We start from the raw sequence: 18,781 nt of genomic DNA on the forward strand, positions 1-18,781 counted from the left end.
ATGTGATTTGTTATATTTTCCTTGGCACTGGCACTGTTTGTGTATTTGTTTAATTGAGAAAATGCTTCAATAAAATGTTGGCATTAATAGCAGATGTTACATTTATTATTTGTAAAAAAAATCTTTATTTAGACTATTCGATTAATCGAAAAAATAATCGATAGACTAATCGGTTGAAAAAATAGTCGAAATTTGCAGCTCTAGCACCATTAAACCCATTGTAAAGGTAGGAGCTGAAACACAAACACCCAAAAACTCTCCGGGCAGCCGCACACGTCGAAACTTCAGTCAAAACCGTTCTATTTCATCATAAACAATCTGAAAACAAGACTTTAAGTGTAAAATACCGAACTTGTCCTTTAAGAGTTTATTGATGGTTTCATCGGACGCACGTGCGCTGACACGATACAGGTCTGGATCCGAACTTTACTTCCGGTTTCGTTTGTTTAATGGTCTGACTAGTTTCTAAACTGATCTCTTGAACAAATGGCTCGTCGAAAATAACAAATGTTTTGGGTTCCTGTGTAATCTACATGTTGTTTTTTTGCTTGTTATATAAATAAACTACGTTTAAAGAACTTTGTTGTTATTTATTCTTATATATACAAGCAGCTTTCGTGGTCATCACGTAACTTCCGGTAAACTCTGCGAAGAATAAATAACAACAAAGTCCTTTTAAAGTAGTTTATTTATATAACAAGCAAAATAAACAACACGTAGATTATATAGGAACCCAAAACATTTGTTATTTTCGACGAGGTTTGTTTAGTAGTTCAGTTTCAGCAACTAGTCAGAGTCATTAAACAAACAGAAACCGTAGTACAGTTCGGACCAGACACTTATTGCGTCACCGCACGTGCGTCCGATGAAACGGTCTATAGGCAGAGAAAAAACACAGATAGGATTAAACGTTTTTTTCCCATTTTGTTTGTTTCTTGTTTGTTTGAAAGCAGAGGGTCTGTTCTTTCATTTGATATATTTGTATGTTTATATATTTTTAGAAGAAAACTTTCCTGGAAGGCATTTTGTAAAACTTTTGTGAAAATCACAAAAAATGCTGGTGGGCAACTTAAAAAAAAAGGCTGTCGGGGAATGAGTTAAACTGAGCATTCAATACAAAAATATGATTTATCTTCTGGAATTCCATTTTTAAATACTGATAAATTTGTGATCTTGTAACTTAAAAAAGTAAACTTTTGCTACATGTTGCCACAAGAGATAAAACACAACAAACTAGGGCTGCACGATTAATCGCATGCACAGGGTTCCCACACCTTAGTTAACTTCAAATTCAAGGACCTTTCAAAGACTTTCCAGGTCCAATACCCTCAAATACAAGGACTAAATGTGGGGACACATTTCAAGTGAGAGGAAGGTTACATCGTGTTACCTTTTAAGACACATTGTTACAGTTCCCTTTCGAGGGAACTCGCGCTGCGTCACTGCGGTGACACTTTAGGTACGCCTCCAGGGGTAAGTGTGTCTGAATGCTCAAATTCAACCAATTGTGAGGCTTAACGACAAAGACAGGGTGACGCGGGAGCCAGGAAGTATATCGCTATCTCAAATATTGCCAAAGACGGCGTTACAGGGACACAGGAAGTATGGCAAGGGAGATGCAGTGTCTCGTTCCCTTCTCAGGGAACAACCGTTACATACGTAACCTGAGAGGTTTTCATGTGTCAAACTATGCAAAAAAGCATTTTGGTATGAATCAACATTCGCATACAGAAGATATAAGCATTTAAAGCGAACAGTCTAGACTTTTTACGATATTATCCTACACTACACATGGAATAATATGGATTTTTTCCCATAAAAACTTCTTGCATAAAATAGATTCAAGCACTTTCAATGACCTGCATCTATGTATGTATATTTAAAAAAAAAAAAAAGGATCTTGAATTATTTCCCCCAGATTCACAAACTTTCAAGGATTTCAAGGACCCGTGGGAACCCTGCATGCAATTATCATGCGCATCTCGTCAGTAAAGCCGGTTCCGTGATTAGTAGTAAATCGCCATCACCTGCTTTTAAGCGGCATCTATTACAAAGAGCCATAGTTCACTGACAAGCTAGGCAATATCGTTTTCCTTAACGCAGGTGATTAGTCAGCGATTATGAACGTTGATCAGATATACACACAACACAAAAAAACAGTAACTCGAGAGCATGCAGAGGTTTGTGGTTCACAGGTGCAAGTCTCTGAATGTAAATTTCTGCAAATTCACATGTGAGCCTCTGTACAAACAATGAACTTTGTGCTTCCCACATGAACACGCTCACCTCAGCCATCGTGTTCTGGATGGGCGTCCCTGTCAGCAGCAGGCGGTTTCTACACTGGAACTGAAGAAGAATCTTCCATCGGACACTGCCAAGAAGAACCAGACACAGCTGTTAAGACCTCCCAAGTAAGCGGTGCGCGGAGCTTAATGGAAGATATTACGACACAGACACTTCATACTACCCTTTATCCCACATGAATACTCTCCGGAGCTTCTCTTCTCACACTCGGTTAAATCTTTCATTGATTATGGAGACTTTAGGGATTTGAAAGCTCATGAAAGCTGCTCTGACACCCAGTCAAGACTCAGATCGGGCAATAAATCATGTTTCACCACAACAGAAGCTGTTGGCACATGTGCTGTCATCTCTTGAGAGGCACAAACTTGCACTAACAGCTCGAGAGGTCCTTATTATTCTTCGGTCCAGACTGACTGTCACTACACTATGGGTTCATTGGGTTTTAGCAAATATGGGAAAATGGAAACTCTGAATCTGAAGCTAATATAAGTGGCCTTTTAAAGATTATGGGGTGATTAGTCAGGAATATACTGTATAGGACATTCGGTACTCTTGTCTTCATCTTTGGCCATTTAATCAGATCATAAAAATGGTAATACAAATATTTCTCAGCATATAGATACATGTAGGAAACTAGACAGTTTTGTTTATACATCTCCTTTTTTCCACAATATTGAAACATCTAAAGAAGTGAATCTAATCGAATTACCTGGTGCTACTTTTCAATGCCTGGGCCTCGTCCAGAACCATATACTGCCATTTCACTCTCTGGAAATACTTCACATCCTGCACTACCAGCTGATAACTGGTGATCACTACATGAAAGGGTGCGTTCTGTGTATACAGGGTTTTCTATGGAAAGGAACACAATACGTTGAGTCAAATAATAAGATTTCAACTTAAAGGTGCAATGTGTGAATTTAGGAGGATCTATTGACAAAAATGCAATAATATATACTTGACTATATTATCAGTGGTGTATAAAGACCTTACATAATGAACTGTATTGTTTTTATTACTTAAGAATGAGACGATTTTATCTACAACCACTGCGGGTCCCCTTACATGGAAGCTGCCATTTTGCATCGCCATGTTTCTACAGTAGCCCTAAATGGACAAACTGCTCTAGAAAGCGCGTTTGTCACTATTGAGGGGTGACAACCAGATAGCCGCGTAAGTGACATTTCACCAACTTAACAGGAGAGTGAAAACAAAAACATATTTGGTTTGATTTGACTTTGTGTACTAATTTCAATCTTTAAAACACCAAATTGATTAAGAAGTCATTATTGTACTTTTGGCAGCAGAAAGAGCTCATCAATAGCTTTCATTTGATATATAAACATCTCCTCTTCAGCCAAAATGTCACTTACGCCCTTTTGGTTCACACCCCCACTATGTTGTCTCAGACGGCAAACATGTTTTTCCTGTGGCGGCTATCTTAGCTTCTCTATGTGCTTCGAAAGGAAGGGGTGAGCGGTGGACTGAACTCACTACTAGATTCTGCTAAAATCTACACAGTGCACATTTCTTAGAGTAATATGCCAACAAAATGTTTACCTGGCTCCAAAATTTTCGAATAACTTTACGATCATGAGGGTTCCCCCAGTAAGGTAGCACCTGTAAAGAAAAATTAAACAAAAAAATGTAACATATGTAAACTGAATTAAACATTCATCTTTAGTTGATTCACATATATTATAATAGTTAAACTTAAAAAATATGGTATCATTTCACTTTCATTTGTTAAAATAAACTAACAATGGAAAGTACTTTACTAAAATTAATTAGAGATGCGGTATTGGTCGATAAAGGCGATTTTTCGCACCATTGGGCGATAGTTTAAAAACAGCCGATAGTCAAAGCCGATATGTGAATAGATGTTTCATTGGACGCCACGCGTTAACGGTTACGCGTCTAGACGAAACTTAACTTCCAGTCTGTAGTTAACATTTTATACATTATATAGTACACATTTTACACAGTAACACAGTAAGCTCAGTGTAGTTTTTGATAGGGGTGCAACGATAAATGGCAATATACACTAATAATACGTGGCCGATAACTATTCTGAATCGCACAGCCGATATTTTTCACAGCTATTTTATGTACTACGGCTTTTGATCGGTAAGTCGTTCTCGATCTGAAATCACTGTTAGTTTGGGTCGTTTAAAACATGCATTTGAAAAAGCAACACTTGTCAAACATAATTATTATACATATTCTTTATAATCATGAAAATACCTGAAAAGGTTTGAAGAACAGCGATATAAATAGCTGCGTGTCATAGCTAGGCATGGGCTGATTACCGGTTTCAAGGTATTGCGAGGTTTTAAACAGTCAAGGTTTCAAAACCACTAAAATGTTCTGTGATACCGTCTCCAAGGTATGAGCTGTGTTTAAACAAAATTCATTAAATCATGTGATTGATTTGATGTTTACATTTAATATACATTACGAAAATATTATATATATATTTTAAAGCATATTCAAATTATTATAATTTAAAGGCTTTGTTTTACCTGGCATTTGAAAAAACACATTTTAGTGTTGCAATGGCAATACCACAACACCGTTGTAGTTTTGGTAAAGGTTATCATTACCGCCAGAATCTTATACCGGCCCATGACTAGTCATAGCTGCGTGTGTATAGTTCTTTGTCTACAGCGCAAATTGAGTTTCTGGACGAGAGCGAAAGTTACATTTGGTGCAAGAAAGCCATTTGTTTATATTGTAACTGCAAAAAACTGTCTATAGAAAATGTTAAGAAACATCACTAGTTAAATGTTCAATATTAATGGTAATTATATAAATGAATAACATTCAAATAATTTAATCTTCAGAATTTAGTTAATGCAAGTTAATATAACAAAAAAACTATTGTTATCGGCAGATATCAGTCTTAATAATCAGCTATCGCATCTTAATATCGGTGCATCTATAAAATGAATAAAAGCTGTAAATGTGAACTTTAACATTTATTAGGCAATTTCAGAATTTAAAGTTGGTTAACATTTGTTAAATGCACAGCAAAATTACGTGAACAATGTAATCGCATTGTTATTTAATAGCAGTCAAAGATTAACAAATGCTGTAATTACACTGCATATTGCTATTTCTGTTAGCTAAAATCAGTTAAACCTTACTGTCAAGTGTTAGCAAAAAATCCAATTTCTAAATAGTCAATTACATTTCATGCTCCTAAGCTCAATGTAAGCTGTTTTGCGCAAATTATATTGCTCAAATCCTATTATTCTGGCAGGAAAACATGTGTTTCATAAAACTCAGAGGAGGTCTGACTGAAAGGAAATGAATATTTAAGACTGCTGATATTGCTTGAGGAGAGCACGACAAGTGATACAACACTGCCCCCTAAAGATTCAAGAATCATAACTCAAACCAGGCCAGAAGGACAACAATCTGTCATGCGTTCCCTTGCAGCAAAGGGCAAGAAAAAGGACAGTTTCCATTGTTCTGAAAATAGAGTCAGTTCATTGGGTTTATGAAAGTTGGAGAGAGAGAGAGAGAGAGAGAGAGAGAGAGAAAGAAAGAGAGAGAGACATCGAAACAGCAGTGAAAAGGATTCCACGGCCACAGGTGTTTCCCTATACAGCTGCATCACTCACCTTGAATTTTGGTACAAAGCGGGAGAACTCCTGATGCCAGTTGTTGAGTGTTGAGGCCGGGGAGATGATCAAGAATGGTCCCCAGATGTTTTCCCTCTGCCCAACAGAGCACAAAATAAACCAAACATGCAGGTGCATAAGATGGAATGAGATGGTGGGAAAGAGAGAAAAGAGAGAGGGGTCAAAACAGGAAACAACTGAAAAACGGGCAACATGCTAACGTGGCTTCCTATGGGCCCGCAACTCAACTCAACGCTGTTATATCAAACAGCAAAAATGCCACAATTCCGTGTTACGCTTCTTTTTGTGGGTCTGGGGGTCGAGCAGGGCAGTGCGGACAGCTGGAGAGTTCACCATGATCCCAAACAACAATGATTTGTGTAATTGGGGGCTTGTTTTGACGTAATGAATGCGATTGCACAGGAAGCTGGAAATGTGCAAGCATTGCTTTTAAAGGTCACATTCTTCCTGATACCATTTTTTTAACCTTAGTTATTGTGTAATGTTGCTATAATAGCATAAATAATACCTGTAAAATGATAAAGCTCAAAGTTCACTGCCAGGCGATATATTTTCTTCAATAGAATTCCTCTTCAAAAGCCTACAACGAACGGCCGGTTTGGACTACAGCCCTCTACTTCCTACTTTAATGACATCAGTAAAACAGTTCGTTGACTAAACTCTGCCCACAGGAATACGTCAGTCACCAGCTTTGGCTCAAACGGCTCTGCTAAGCTAAGCTGCTATCGAATCACAACACACTAAAAACAAGCTACACAATCAGAACTCGATACGTATTTCTGAAGGAGGGACTTCATAAAACAAGGAAGACATCAGTATGTTTTGAGGACAGTGAAAACAGCGCTATGAGTCAATTATGTGAAAAATACCACGTTTTTTTACACGTGAAACATTACGCATGTCATATTGGGCACTGTAAACACAATCAAAGCTTCAAAAACACAGAAAGAATGGGAGCTTTAATGCTGATATAAATAAATCTCTTCCAGATTTTACTGGTGGTCTGCGGATGGGGAAATACAGTATGTATTTTTTAGGTATAACCTGGTGGACAATTCAGCATGGATCATGCAGCAAGTATCATTTTTTAAAATGTTAAATGCAGTCTCATTTGTATGCCGCTTAGAAAAAATGTCAATGTAAACCCTGTTACACAAATCTTACATTGCTGAAATTGAAAGAAGACTTGCAACAGACTCAGTTAGATTAGGTTGAAAATGCTAAACCAAATCAGCAATGTCCTGTCCATAGAGACAGAGCGCAACGCGTCATAACATGAAAACCACGCCCACAGGGTCCATCCGTCTCCATTGACTTTGCATTGCAAGAGGCTGCCTCCTTGTCATTTCTGGCTTATAACAAAAACAGAATAATGCCTAAAAGCTCCTGTGTGACATGGTGTACAACAGCTAACAAGCCAAAAAACCTAGAAATAAGTTTTTATAAGCTGTCGACCCCAAAAAATGAGTGTTTAAAGACACAAAAGTGGAAAACAGTCAACTTTTCATAGTACTACTATTAGTAGAACTGCGCCCACCAGAGGGAAACGTAGTTGGCGATCCACTTTTCCTCCTTAAAGGCTGGGTTTTACGGCTCGACAGCTTATAAAAACGTATTTCTGGGTTTTTTGGCTTGTTAGCTGTACATCGTGTCACACAGCAGCTTTTAGGCATTATTCAGTTTTTTGTTATAAGCCAGAAATGACGAGGAGGCAGCCTCTCGCAATACAAAGTCAATGGAGACGGTTGGATTGTTTTCCCCCTGTGGGCGTGGTTTTCAAATTAGCATAACTGCGCTCTGTCTCTATTAAAAGTGTCATTAACAATTTAATTTTTAATAACATTTATCAATATGATATTTGTGAAAAAGCTCTGATCAAAGTTTGTACCTCTGCCAGGTGAGCTAACAGGGCAATGCTCTGGACCGTCTTGCCCAGCCCCATCTCATCTGCCAAAATACCATTAATTCCCTGTGGGAAACAATCAAAAGGACAAAATCACACCAATTAATGGATGTCAAAAGTATAGTGTGCAGATGTGAAAAGGTTGAGGAGAAAGAGTCAGTGGCGGCTCGTGACTGCTCATCCGAGGGGCGCTAATTCAAAATAACTGTCATGTGTGTTGTTTGTGTTTTTAAAATATGTTTTTGTTGCGTCGTGAACCATGTGCATCACGTGTTTTGTCAAAATAAGTGCCTGCTGCACACGTGTCAAAACCGTTTAAGATAAGAGACGCTCACGTTCACAAAATACATGCAAGACACTCCCTTAACAGAAAACGCATGCGAGTATCTGGCAAACGCGAGCGTCTCTTTTATCATAAACACTTTAGCAGGCAGCAGGCACTTATTTTGACAAGACACGTGATGCACACAGGATCTCTCGACACGCAGAACACATATTTTGAAAAAAGGAAAAACACACATGACAGGGATACATACATGTGTGCGCCCTCAGAAAAAAAGGAGGCACCAGCCGCCACTGCAATACGTATACATTTAGTATATACGGTGGTACTGACACCAGCCATTAGCACTTACCTGTTCATAAAGATTGGCCAGCCAATTCATGCCTTTGAGCTGATAACCCTTAAGTTTTCCATTAAAGATGGTGGGCTGGGGAATGTCTTCACCAGCTTGAATAGACGGGTTTGACAGGCTGTAGCTCTCGCCAAACCCTGAGCTGGACACGCTGGCCGCATGCTGGGAGGCATGACGACTATCTTTTGCTTCCTCATCAAACAGTCTAGTCTGGAAAACAGATTGAGGTGTGTTGTATTTATGGTTTAAAAATTTTAAAAATGCACAATGAAATGCAAGCATATTTCTCCAGCGAAGTATGAAAGATGTAAATATGACTTACTCTGGCCTGGTGGATCTGGTACGCCTCTTCTGCGTTCTTTAGAGCCTGCGATTTGTAGTATTCACTGTCTGCAAGGCAAAAGTTTAAAAGCTGCCCTACACAAGAAACCTGTTCATTCATCCATCCAACCAAGGCAGGATATGGGCTTACCGTAGTCCTCCGGACCAACGTTGACCATAACCCCTCCACCAATGTCGATCTGCCGCTGGCCACTGTTGTCTTCAAGCTTGCGTAGGATTTCGTCTTGGGTGCTGTCTGCCGCATTCTGCTTGCCCCCCATGAAGTGAGCGTACAGCTCCGTCTGAGTAATCAGGAAGTTCAGCTTCCTCTGCTGCCGCTTAGCCTGATGGGATACATGAGATGAAATCTTTCAGCCAGTGGTTCTTTGTGAATTGTGGGTTGCTGGCAGTATGTGCATTCATACCTCCCGCATCTCCTCATCCAGCTTGCGTTGCTCGAGAGCTTCTTTCTCAGCACGCTTCCGGTGCTCCTTCTCCACCTTCTCGTACTTCTTCCAGTACAACAGCATCTCTTTAGTCAGGCGGCGTGCTCGCGGTAATGTCTCTTTACAATTCTTCTGTGCTTGGATCGCAGCCCTACGGACCTCACGCATACACTGGTGGGCCAGCTAGATGTGTGTGCACAAAGCAAAGACTCAACAAACATACTCTGGATGTACATGTGTGACTTTCTGGCTAAACCCGATAATGCATTTTAAATATCTTGTTTGCACCTAGTGACTTGAATGAACTCTTACATCACACACAATGTATGTAAAATATGTAACTTGTATACACATCTCTTACCTTTTTGACATTGGTTAAAACAAAGTTCCTTGCAGAGACTTTCTGCTTAAACGCCTGAAAGGAGACAATGAAATATACATTAAAGCAGTAACAGAAGAAACAAAGCTAAATGACGACCAACAAAAATGACTATACCTTTGGGATTTCTTTTTTGGCAATTGTGAGCCAGACTTTTCGTCTACGAGCGTTTAGCTGCTCAATGGTTAAGTGCTTTTTTTTAATCATGGGAAGAGGTGCATCGTGGGAAAACTTGGCGAAGATTTTAGCGACATGCGCCCGACCATCCATGGAGAACTCCTCTCCTCGTTTCTTCTTCTTCTTCATCTTTTTTAACTTGGCTGCAAAAGCAGTGACAGGTTGAATGTTCACATGATCAGAAAATCAGTTAAAATATTTTTTTTCTCCTGTCTGCTTACCTTTACATTTCTTCTCTTCCTTAATTTTCTTTTTCTTGAGGCCCAGTAGGTGGCGCTGCTGCTCGTAGAATGGATCATGGGTGGACAGTAGGCCTGTGCTGTAGTGTTGATAATGCTGCAGCTGTCAACACAGGCACACACACACACGCATCACCAGCTGTTTCCAGGAAGCGACAGAATGTGTAAAAGCAGCTATGCTGAGCCCAGCTAGCGTTTCCTAACCTCTCGGTCCGAGTGAAACTTGCTCTGGTGGAGTTTGGTGAACTTGTGTAGGCGCAGCATGTCCTGCAGTTCCTCCCGCGTCATTGTGAAGTCAGAATCGTCCGAGTCCGTATCCGAATCTGTGGTGTCATCGCTCACCAAGATGCCCTGTAATTCATAAAGATTACATCACACTCCTTGTCAATGGACATTAAATACCAGATTAATTCTTAGTTGTTGCTATGTGAACACATTCAGTTCTCCCAGAATCACTGCAGTACTTTATATACACATACCTTCAGCCATTTTCTGCTTTTCTTCAGCTTGGAGAAGTTATATAGACTGGCCTTGTCGACTTTGTGCTCTGTGGGTGAGGTTTACAGAGTTAATTCATTATGTTACAGAATAAGGGATCATGAAGCTTTAAAGGGATAGTTCGCCCAAAATAATGTCAGGTACACAGTTTAGGATGTTTTAGATTTAGTCCGAAAGCTTGTTGACCCTTCATTGAAAATCAACGTACAGTATACTGTCCATGTCCAGAAAGGTAATAAAAACATCAAAAGTAGTCCATGTGACATCAGTGGGTCAGTTGGAGTGTGTTGAGGCATCGAAGGTGCATTTTGGTCCAAAAATAACAAAAGTTGTGACTTTGTTCAGCATTGTCTTCTCTTCCGCGTCAGTTTCGTGAGGTGCATGCGCGAGACTGAAGTCACGTGACTGCAGTGATACGAATGACGTGTTATCCTCAGACATGTTTGCAAAGTATTTTTTTCAAACTTACAGTGTGCGTCTCCCTTAAACTGTAAACGAAGCCCGGGCGCACAAAAAAAAACAGCTGGGGCGCACCAGATAACACGTCAGCTGCGTCATGCGTGGAAGAGGAGACAATGCTGAAAAAGTCATAATTTTTGGTTTTTTTTGGACCAAAGTGTATTTTTGATGCTTTAACACATTCTAACTGACCCACTGATGTCACATGGCTACTTTGATGTTTTTATTACCTTTCTGGACATGGACAGTATACCATACGTAGATTTTCAATGAAGGGTCAACAAGCTCTCATACTAAATATAAAACATCTTAAACTGTGTGCCGAAGATTTGGAACAACATGAGGGTGAGTCATTAATGACATCATTTTTATTTTTGGGTGCTAATGCAATGCTCTACCACGGAGTTCAAAAGGAACAACCATTTATGACTATCTAGTCTCTGACATCATTCAAATTGTCTTTTTTTATCTGTAGTTCAATTGGCAGAGCATTGCTTTATCAAATGAATAAAGTCAGGGGTTCAATTCTCAAAGAGAACATATACTGATTAAATGTATAGCTTGAATGCACTAAGCCTTGTATAAAAGCATCTGGCAAAATGCATAAATGTAAATATACAGCTTTGTAAAATATAGCAGTTTCTACAGATTATGTTTTCATTTCACAGTTGTCCAAATCTAGCATTTAACATCAAGTTTACACTGCATGCAGCTTTAACACTTTTAGTGTAGATACATCATCTGTCACTACCAGAGCAGACACGGTGTGAAATGGTTAGATCAGTGGTTCTCAAACTGGGGGCCGCGAGATGGTGCCAGGGGGGCCCCAGTGTTATTATATTTTATAAAATACATAAATTTATCCTTAATTTTGTGTAATTAAACCTAAAAAAAAATAAGGCTACTAACCAACAGCACTGATTTGTATACTTTAATATGTTTTGTCTAATTAAAATGTTAGGTTTTAAAACAAATTTTTTATAAATTTTCTTTGGGGGGCCGTGAAGGAATGCACCATACACGAGGGGGGCCGCACACTGAAAAATTTTGAGAACCACTGGGTTAGATAAACACTGCTTTATGTACTGTAACTGTACCTTGCAACAGAGCTCCATTAAGGGTTCCATCTCTGCAGGAATCCTTGGTCTCATCCTCAGGATCTTCTTTCACTGCCAGCAGTGGGGTTGTCTGAGTCAGAGAAGACTCCTCGTCCAAACCATCATCACTGTCATCACTGGAAAAGAGCAGTACAAATAAGATAAAGTGCCGTGCTGTGTAGTTTTGGCATTTGGCAAGAATCACAAACAGGGTTGGGACATCTGCTTAACTACTTTGTACTACAAAATAAACAAAAACAATTTAAATCGCAAGAGGTCGTAGGACCTGGATGTTCATGAGAAGTACACAATTTCGCCAAAAATACACTGCAATTACATAACCACAGTGTTTGTACCAGACAAATGGGGTACCTCAGAGGGTTTCTTTGAATGATTCCCTTGGAAAAACATTTTGACTCTAGATCATTTTTTCCATTGAAACCCAGCTAAAGTTTGAAATGTTTTACATAAAATCAACCTACATGATGTAAATAACATTCTGTAAAAAAACAGGGTCACATCAGTAATGAAACATACAAAAAGCTTGGTTATTAAAATAGTTCATACATAGACAAATTACCTGGAAATGTTCTGATTAAAAATAGCAGCGGTCTGTTTTAAAAAGGTGTCCAGACGGAGGGAGCGCTCAAGGTACTGCAGGTGAAGCGGTTTGGCCAATTTTGAGCATGTAGCATCTCCCACGACATCCTGCTCAGAGGCCATAGGTAGAGGTACAGGGCCCGAGAGGGGCAATCACTGTAAAGATGAGGAAAAAAATTGATGTTGTTATTGTGGTGGGTTATATTTAAAGTGGTTATTATGATGATCATCAAAATGCTTTAAATCAGTCTTTCAAAGAATAGTGGAAAGAATAGACCATAATGTAAGTACATGGGTAAAAACATCACTCAGCAACATTACCTTTGATGAGTAGGCCTTTATTATGTATGATTCAGTGTCCAACAAATGATACAGTTTATCATCAGACATAAAAGGAAATGTGATTATCGCTTTAACATTTAATAGGAATGCATTCCAGCTATAGACAGCTGTACACGTGTTTCAATACTGTAGGGGAGAGCAGGACACAAAGTAACGCTTTTGGCTTTGGCTCTATCATTCAAAAAATATTTAAGTTAGATTAATAATTTTTTTACACAATCAACACACACATCCCTGCTACAAATAAACACTTAAAGTTTGTTCATGGGACCTACCGTTATCGTACAAATACACCGAAAGTGACAGGAGTGCAAATGTTACAAGTTCAGTGTTTCCGCTATATACATTCAACCGTGGCGGCCCGCCATGCCTAAAACATCCCCGCCACGCCTGCGGTTGTGGATAGAAGGGATACAGCAAACGAATTCTCGCTGGATGACCACTGTTTTAATCTAATCCTTCAACCAAACCCAACTCTAAACACAACATTTCACACGATTGTAGGATGTATTTGTATCTCATTTAGCCAGAGCCGCTGTTTTCATCCTAATAATCCTACCTCCAAATCTAATCCTTAACTTTTCGGCATTTGCTGTATCCCTTCTAGACAAAACCCACGGCGGCAGCTCGCAAAAAAGCTACATAAATGTCCGCTCTGCCAGACTGGCTGTCTTAGAAATAAATTCCTTTCTGGATTCGCGTTGTTAACTCATTTATAAATAAATCTCCTAAAGTATCATAATTTCTTCCATGGGTTTAGTTTAATGAACAAATAGATTTAAATCAACAGAGGATGATTAGGCTACGTCTCTGTTTTGAGAAATAATAATAAAATAAATAAGCCTATACGAAATATGTTACACTTAAATAATAATTAAATTGACAAAACGAATAAAAAAGTATTTGAGTTTCTGTTTTTTTTTTGTGACGCGCTGACCAAAGCAGCAGAAAGCACGTCATGTTTTTAATGATTTTAAGTAAGCACAAAGTTTTCTCCTTATTGTGAGTTTACACAAATAAAAATACATAATTTGAAGTTTCGAATATTGTTTTACTTTTATCTTTATGACTATAAATTTAGGGTAATTTAAGGTGCAAGGTCATCACGCATTTGATGTTCAACGCGGACGCAGCGCAGGGCTGCGAGAAAAGACATTATTCAACTTTCGATTTAACATATTACGAGTTTTTTGGACATTCATTTGGAATCACTGTACTCAGTCATATTATCAACTTATCTGGTCATTAGTTATTCAGAATATAGGCTATAAGCGCAGCGCGCTGCTGACCGCTGAGCTGTCAATCAATCTTCTGTGCTTTAGATCAACACTCACAAAGTTTCACATTAAATGATATGATATTTGTCCAAAAACAAAAGGCTAAATACTGAATACTACTTATATGCGACTGCAAGACATTAATAGTCGAATCTGTTTGTAAGGAAACTTACATTATTCCCGTGGAAGAGAAGAACGTTGGTAATAGAAACTTGAGGCAGACGATGAGACTGTTTTATCTGTTTTCAGACGAAACAGCACAGCAGGGTCGGGGTTCCCGCGGGATTTGATCTAACGGGTGTAATAATAGACTATTCGCGTGTCATTTGTGTTGTAGATGCAGGTCGGGACTCAATAGACAAGAGTAAAATGCGGGTCTAACATCCCAGACCAAAATTCGACTCGTTTTTAAATGGCCCCGTGCTTTGTGTTTAAGATCTGTCTGAAGACCGTTAAAGGTTTCTATTCAACTGCGCGATTTGCGGTGTGACCGGCTCGGGGTCTTTATGTCAAATGGTCCGGACCGGGTGTGAAATAAAATTGCTGCTGATGGATGTTCGGTCAATCACAGTGGTGCGGTTTATCAAACAGGACTGTGCGTGAGTTTGCAACAGCTCTGTTACGCTAAACACGAGCACAACTTGCAATGCACACTACATTAAAACTACAATAAAATATCCGAACTACGTACGTAGCTATGTAACGTTTTTTAAGAAAATACATTTTAGATCAAACATAGAAAAGCAATATGCTATAAATATGAGGAAAAGTAAATGACAGCATGAAAATGATAAAAAATACATGTTAGTTTACTGTAGCCTTTTTCAACTTTAAAAAAAATGATGTACATTTATAATCATCATGGGCGCCCCCTGCCGCCACAGCTGAAAAAAATCCTAGAGGAAACACTGAAGTTACCCAATAGGTGGGTTATTTGTAACAAACAGAGGCTTTGTTGTAACACCTGTTAGAAATTTTTGTTTAAACACAAATAATTAAATAAAATTCTGTCTATATACTGAAGGAAGGTGGATTTTGTTTATATATCTGGTTATAATAGATAGATATCCACACATTCATTAATTCATAATCCTTTGTCTAACCATCCTTCTATTAGGCATAAATGCATTTTTTTCTAAACAATTAAGACAAAAAATAATAATTGTCAGTGATTTCCGCTGATATTGTATTAAGAGTTATCATTTTGATAAATAGTATTGGCATTGTTTTCATTTTATTAGCATTGTATACCTGAGGCGTAATTGTAACACTGTGTAAAACTAACCCTGCTGTGCATGTTTCAAAATCTTGATATTTTAGTTATAAGACAATATAAGGTTGGATTTAGTGACTTAAACACCCAACTCAGATCGTAAAAAAAACTACAAGATGAAGAAATTAACCTTCATGCCTCCAAAACTTTCCGAAACTGTTTGTTCATTATCTTAAGATCACCTTCTGACAGAAAGAGAAAAAGACCAAAAGCACGGATTGCTCGGCTATTCCTCTATAAATATATGTAAAGTAGCCGTGTTACAATTAACCCTGCGTTAGTTTGTGCCCCGTTCACCCATACATTGTGTATTTCTTACCAATGTTTCCAAAAAAATCTCTTATCAAATAAAAAATCTACATGTTGATGGACATAGCGTTGCATACTGTCATTATTGCTGGCTCTTAAGGAAAAATGTTTAATTCTCCCTCATTTGTAAAGTTGCTTTGTATAAAATCTGCTATGTGAATAAATGTAAATCACTAGTTTGAATATTTGGAACTGGGTTTGAAGCATTGTGCCAACTAACTGTAAATAATATTAGGGCTGCATAAATATTAATCGCGATTGTTTGCAGAACAAAAGTTTTTGTTTACATCATATATGTTGTCTTTAACTCAAACGCTGATGGCCATCAATCAGACGGGAAAGAGAAATCATGTTACACAAGAAGTAATCCAGTTTTATAAATGTTGTGTTTGATGACAATTTTTTTTTCATTATGTAATGTTTCATGAAATGTTCAAAACACAATTGTTAGTCATAGATGTTACAGTATTAGTCCAATACGATGGTTTGTTAACACAGCACAGAATTAAGTGTTCAGATGAACAAACTTACCATAAAAAAGCGAGTGGCCCGACAGACGCTATTACTTCCGCATTTGTCCACGACATTGTTGTCATGTGGTTTTTACGTCAGTAAAGGGTAACGTAGATATCCACGTCATTTACAGGCGACTGCACTGCCCCGTGTCACTGTTTAGGGCAGCAATTTTCTCATAATTTACAAGTAGTTGAAAACATCATAGATATTGTTAGTAATCAGCTGGACAAAATATATAACACCGGACTAGTGGTTTTTGGATATTTTACTGCAAATATCTTACAAATTGTATCTTTAAGCCCTAATTAATATTAGTTGGAAAAGGTTTTATTTAATTAAATAAATAAAGTTATGAATAAATTTGTGTGACTTTTTTTTATTTTGACCAAAAAAAAAATGATTTATTGACACCGAATGTGACAGCGTAATTAATGTAATAATCATAATTTGATATCTATTAATAATCTTTTTACATCAAGATGTGCCCTCTATAGGGCAACAGGGGTGATCTGCATTGCTTGCTCTGTGCCTTTCAAATGCTATTACATTTGAACTTTTAAACAAAAATATAAATGCACAATTGCGCACATATGCATGTGGATTCATACAGCTTAATTTATTGCTAGTATCAGAATAACACGCACACTAAATTTTAAATCAATCCATGACATTTTAGCATATTGAATCCTGTAGTATTTGCACAGAGCTTCTAAACAGATATTAGTGTACTGAAGCACTAACACTGCTGGTGTTTGTACAGTCCATATTTAACCATATACTAACTATTTCCTGAATGCAACATAATATCAATAGTCATGATGAGTTACTTCTGATAAAACTCTTTTCATTTGAATAATCTGTCTATTCCGTTGTCTTTAATGCTATTAGTACTCGAAAAATACACGCATGTGTAAAACTGTAAATCACCGATAACTCTTCTGTCACATTCACCTGACACAAACTATGCTTTATAAACCCAAAGAACTGTGATGAAACAGTGACACCAGCATATAATTTTATAACAAGAGTTAAAGTAATGTTTAGCATTTAAGAGGAGCTACAATATGTGTAAAATTGCATTCATCACAACGGTTGTTGTAACAAAATATTAGCGACAGACTGCTTCATATCTGGCATAGCTAGCGCAGCTAGCTAGGTTTAGCTGTGGCTAAGCGCCTGTGCCGATTGTTTATCTAAATCCAAGGTTACTGTATGTTGCTATTGAGCAACACAGATCTCATTAGAATGGGTAGTCATCATAATAAGGTAAACTTCAGCTACGGCCACTAAACAATAACTGTATCTGTTGTGTTTTATTAGTTTAAACTGAATGCTATGCAGTTTAGCTAGCCGCTATTGAACTGATACACACGCATAGGTGATTTTAGCATAGAATTAGTATCATTTCAACTTTACACAGCGCCACTTGATAATTTTGAAAAAATTCAAATGGGCTCTGTCTCTTTAAGGCCACCACCTCTTTCTCAAATGAAACGTAGGTTAATTGTCGAAATTTATATTTTGTGGCCTTCTTCCACGTGAGGTCACGCACCAACCGTCCCGTCTCATATCTCCGCTCGTGTCTATGCACTGAGGGAGTCGAGCAGGCCATATCTCCGATTCCCATATTCTAATTCTTTCTCCCTCCCGGCCATCTTCCCCCATCGCTCCCCCACCATGTTCCTCATAAACGCTAGCTCACCTTATCCCCCGTGTCCGCCGTTTTTGCTTTGCCTCTGCTGCAGCCGACTCTCAGCTCTCTGTCTCCAAAATGGCGGTTGTGAGTAAGGAGAGAGACCGTGAGCATAGAGTCGGCAGCAGCAGAGAGGCGGCCACTTTCAGTAACTGAGAGAGCAGGGACACGGCGCCATGGCGAGGACAGAGTGGGGAACAGGCGTACTAATCAATTATAGAACGAAATATTTAATCATATAGGCATTAAGGTGACGTGTTTTTATAAGGTAATTGTAGCAAGATTAAAAGTGCCGTCTCATTTTTTGAAAACTAAAAGTGTGCATTTGAGTCATTACACATTAAGCAGGATGTCGGATGACTGTATAATTGCTATCCGAATTCTATTGATCGCGTCTGGAAAAAACGAAGATTGCCGAAGTTCACATGACGTCAATCTTACCGAACGTAATTTCGAAATATCGCGTGATTGCGAATCTCCGTGCAAGTCTTGTTATATTTATAAACAGCACGATCATACATACACGGAACTCGTTTAGTTTCGCTTTTATAAAAAATAATTTACAATTACTAAGTAATAACATTAAAATCGACAGAATAACAAAAAAAAATGTTCTTACCAATTTTATCAGATTTATTTTACTCAAGGAAGTGACATTATATGAAT

At 38.3% G+C, this 18,781-nt stretch overlaps 1 protein-coding gene across 1 annotated transcript in view; it reads right to left on the reverse strand.

The window, feature by feature from the left end:
• Window positions 1-18,297, reverse strand: part of ino80 (INO80 complex ATPase subunit) — a 54,213-nt gene extending 35,916 nt beyond the window's left edge. The window contains exons 1-17 of the mRNA XM_055185542.2: window positions 18,125-18,297; window positions 12,686-12,861; window positions 12,106-12,242; window positions 10,531-10,598; window positions 10,256-10,402; window positions 10,034-10,154; window positions 9,753-9,955; window positions 9,618-9,671; window positions 9,236-9,439; window positions 8,962-9,154; window positions 8,812-8,879; window positions 8,490-8,699; window positions 7,840-7,920; window positions 5,931-6,026; window positions 3,865-3,924; window positions 3,014-3,156; window positions 2,287-2,371 (exon numbers count right to left, since the gene is read on the reverse strand). Coding sequence (XP_055041517.2) covers window positions 2,287-2,371; window positions 3,014-3,156; window positions 3,865-3,924; window positions 5,931-6,026; window positions 7,840-7,920; window positions 8,490-8,699; window positions 8,812-8,879; window positions 8,962-9,154; window positions 9,236-9,439; window positions 9,618-9,671; window positions 9,753-9,955; window positions 10,034-10,154; window positions 10,256-10,402; window positions 10,531-10,598; window positions 12,106-12,242; window positions 12,686-12,828 — 2,013 coding nt within the window. The 5' untranslated portion in view covers window positions 12,829-12,861; window positions 18,125-18,297. The remainder of the gene's footprint in view (window positions 1-2,286; window positions 2,372-3,013; window positions 3,157-3,864; window positions 3,925-5,930; window positions 6,027-7,839; window positions 7,921-8,489; window positions 8,700-8,811; window positions 8,880-8,961; window positions 9,155-9,235; window positions 9,440-9,617; window positions 9,672-9,752; window positions 9,956-10,033; window positions 10,155-10,255; window positions 10,403-10,530; window positions 10,599-12,105; window positions 12,243-12,685; window positions 12,862-18,124) is intronic.
• Between the last annotated feature and the right edge of the window lie 484 nt (window positions 18,298-18,781).

Source organism: Misgurnus anguillicaudatus, chromosome 18 (assembly GCF_027580225.2).
Source record: "Misgurnus anguillicaudatus chromosome 18, ASM2758022v2, whole genome shotgun sequence".
In the NCBI taxonomy this organism is placed as follows: domain Eukaryota; kingdom Metazoa; phylum Chordata; class Actinopteri; order Cypriniformes; family Cobitidae; genus Misgurnus; species Misgurnus anguillicaudatus.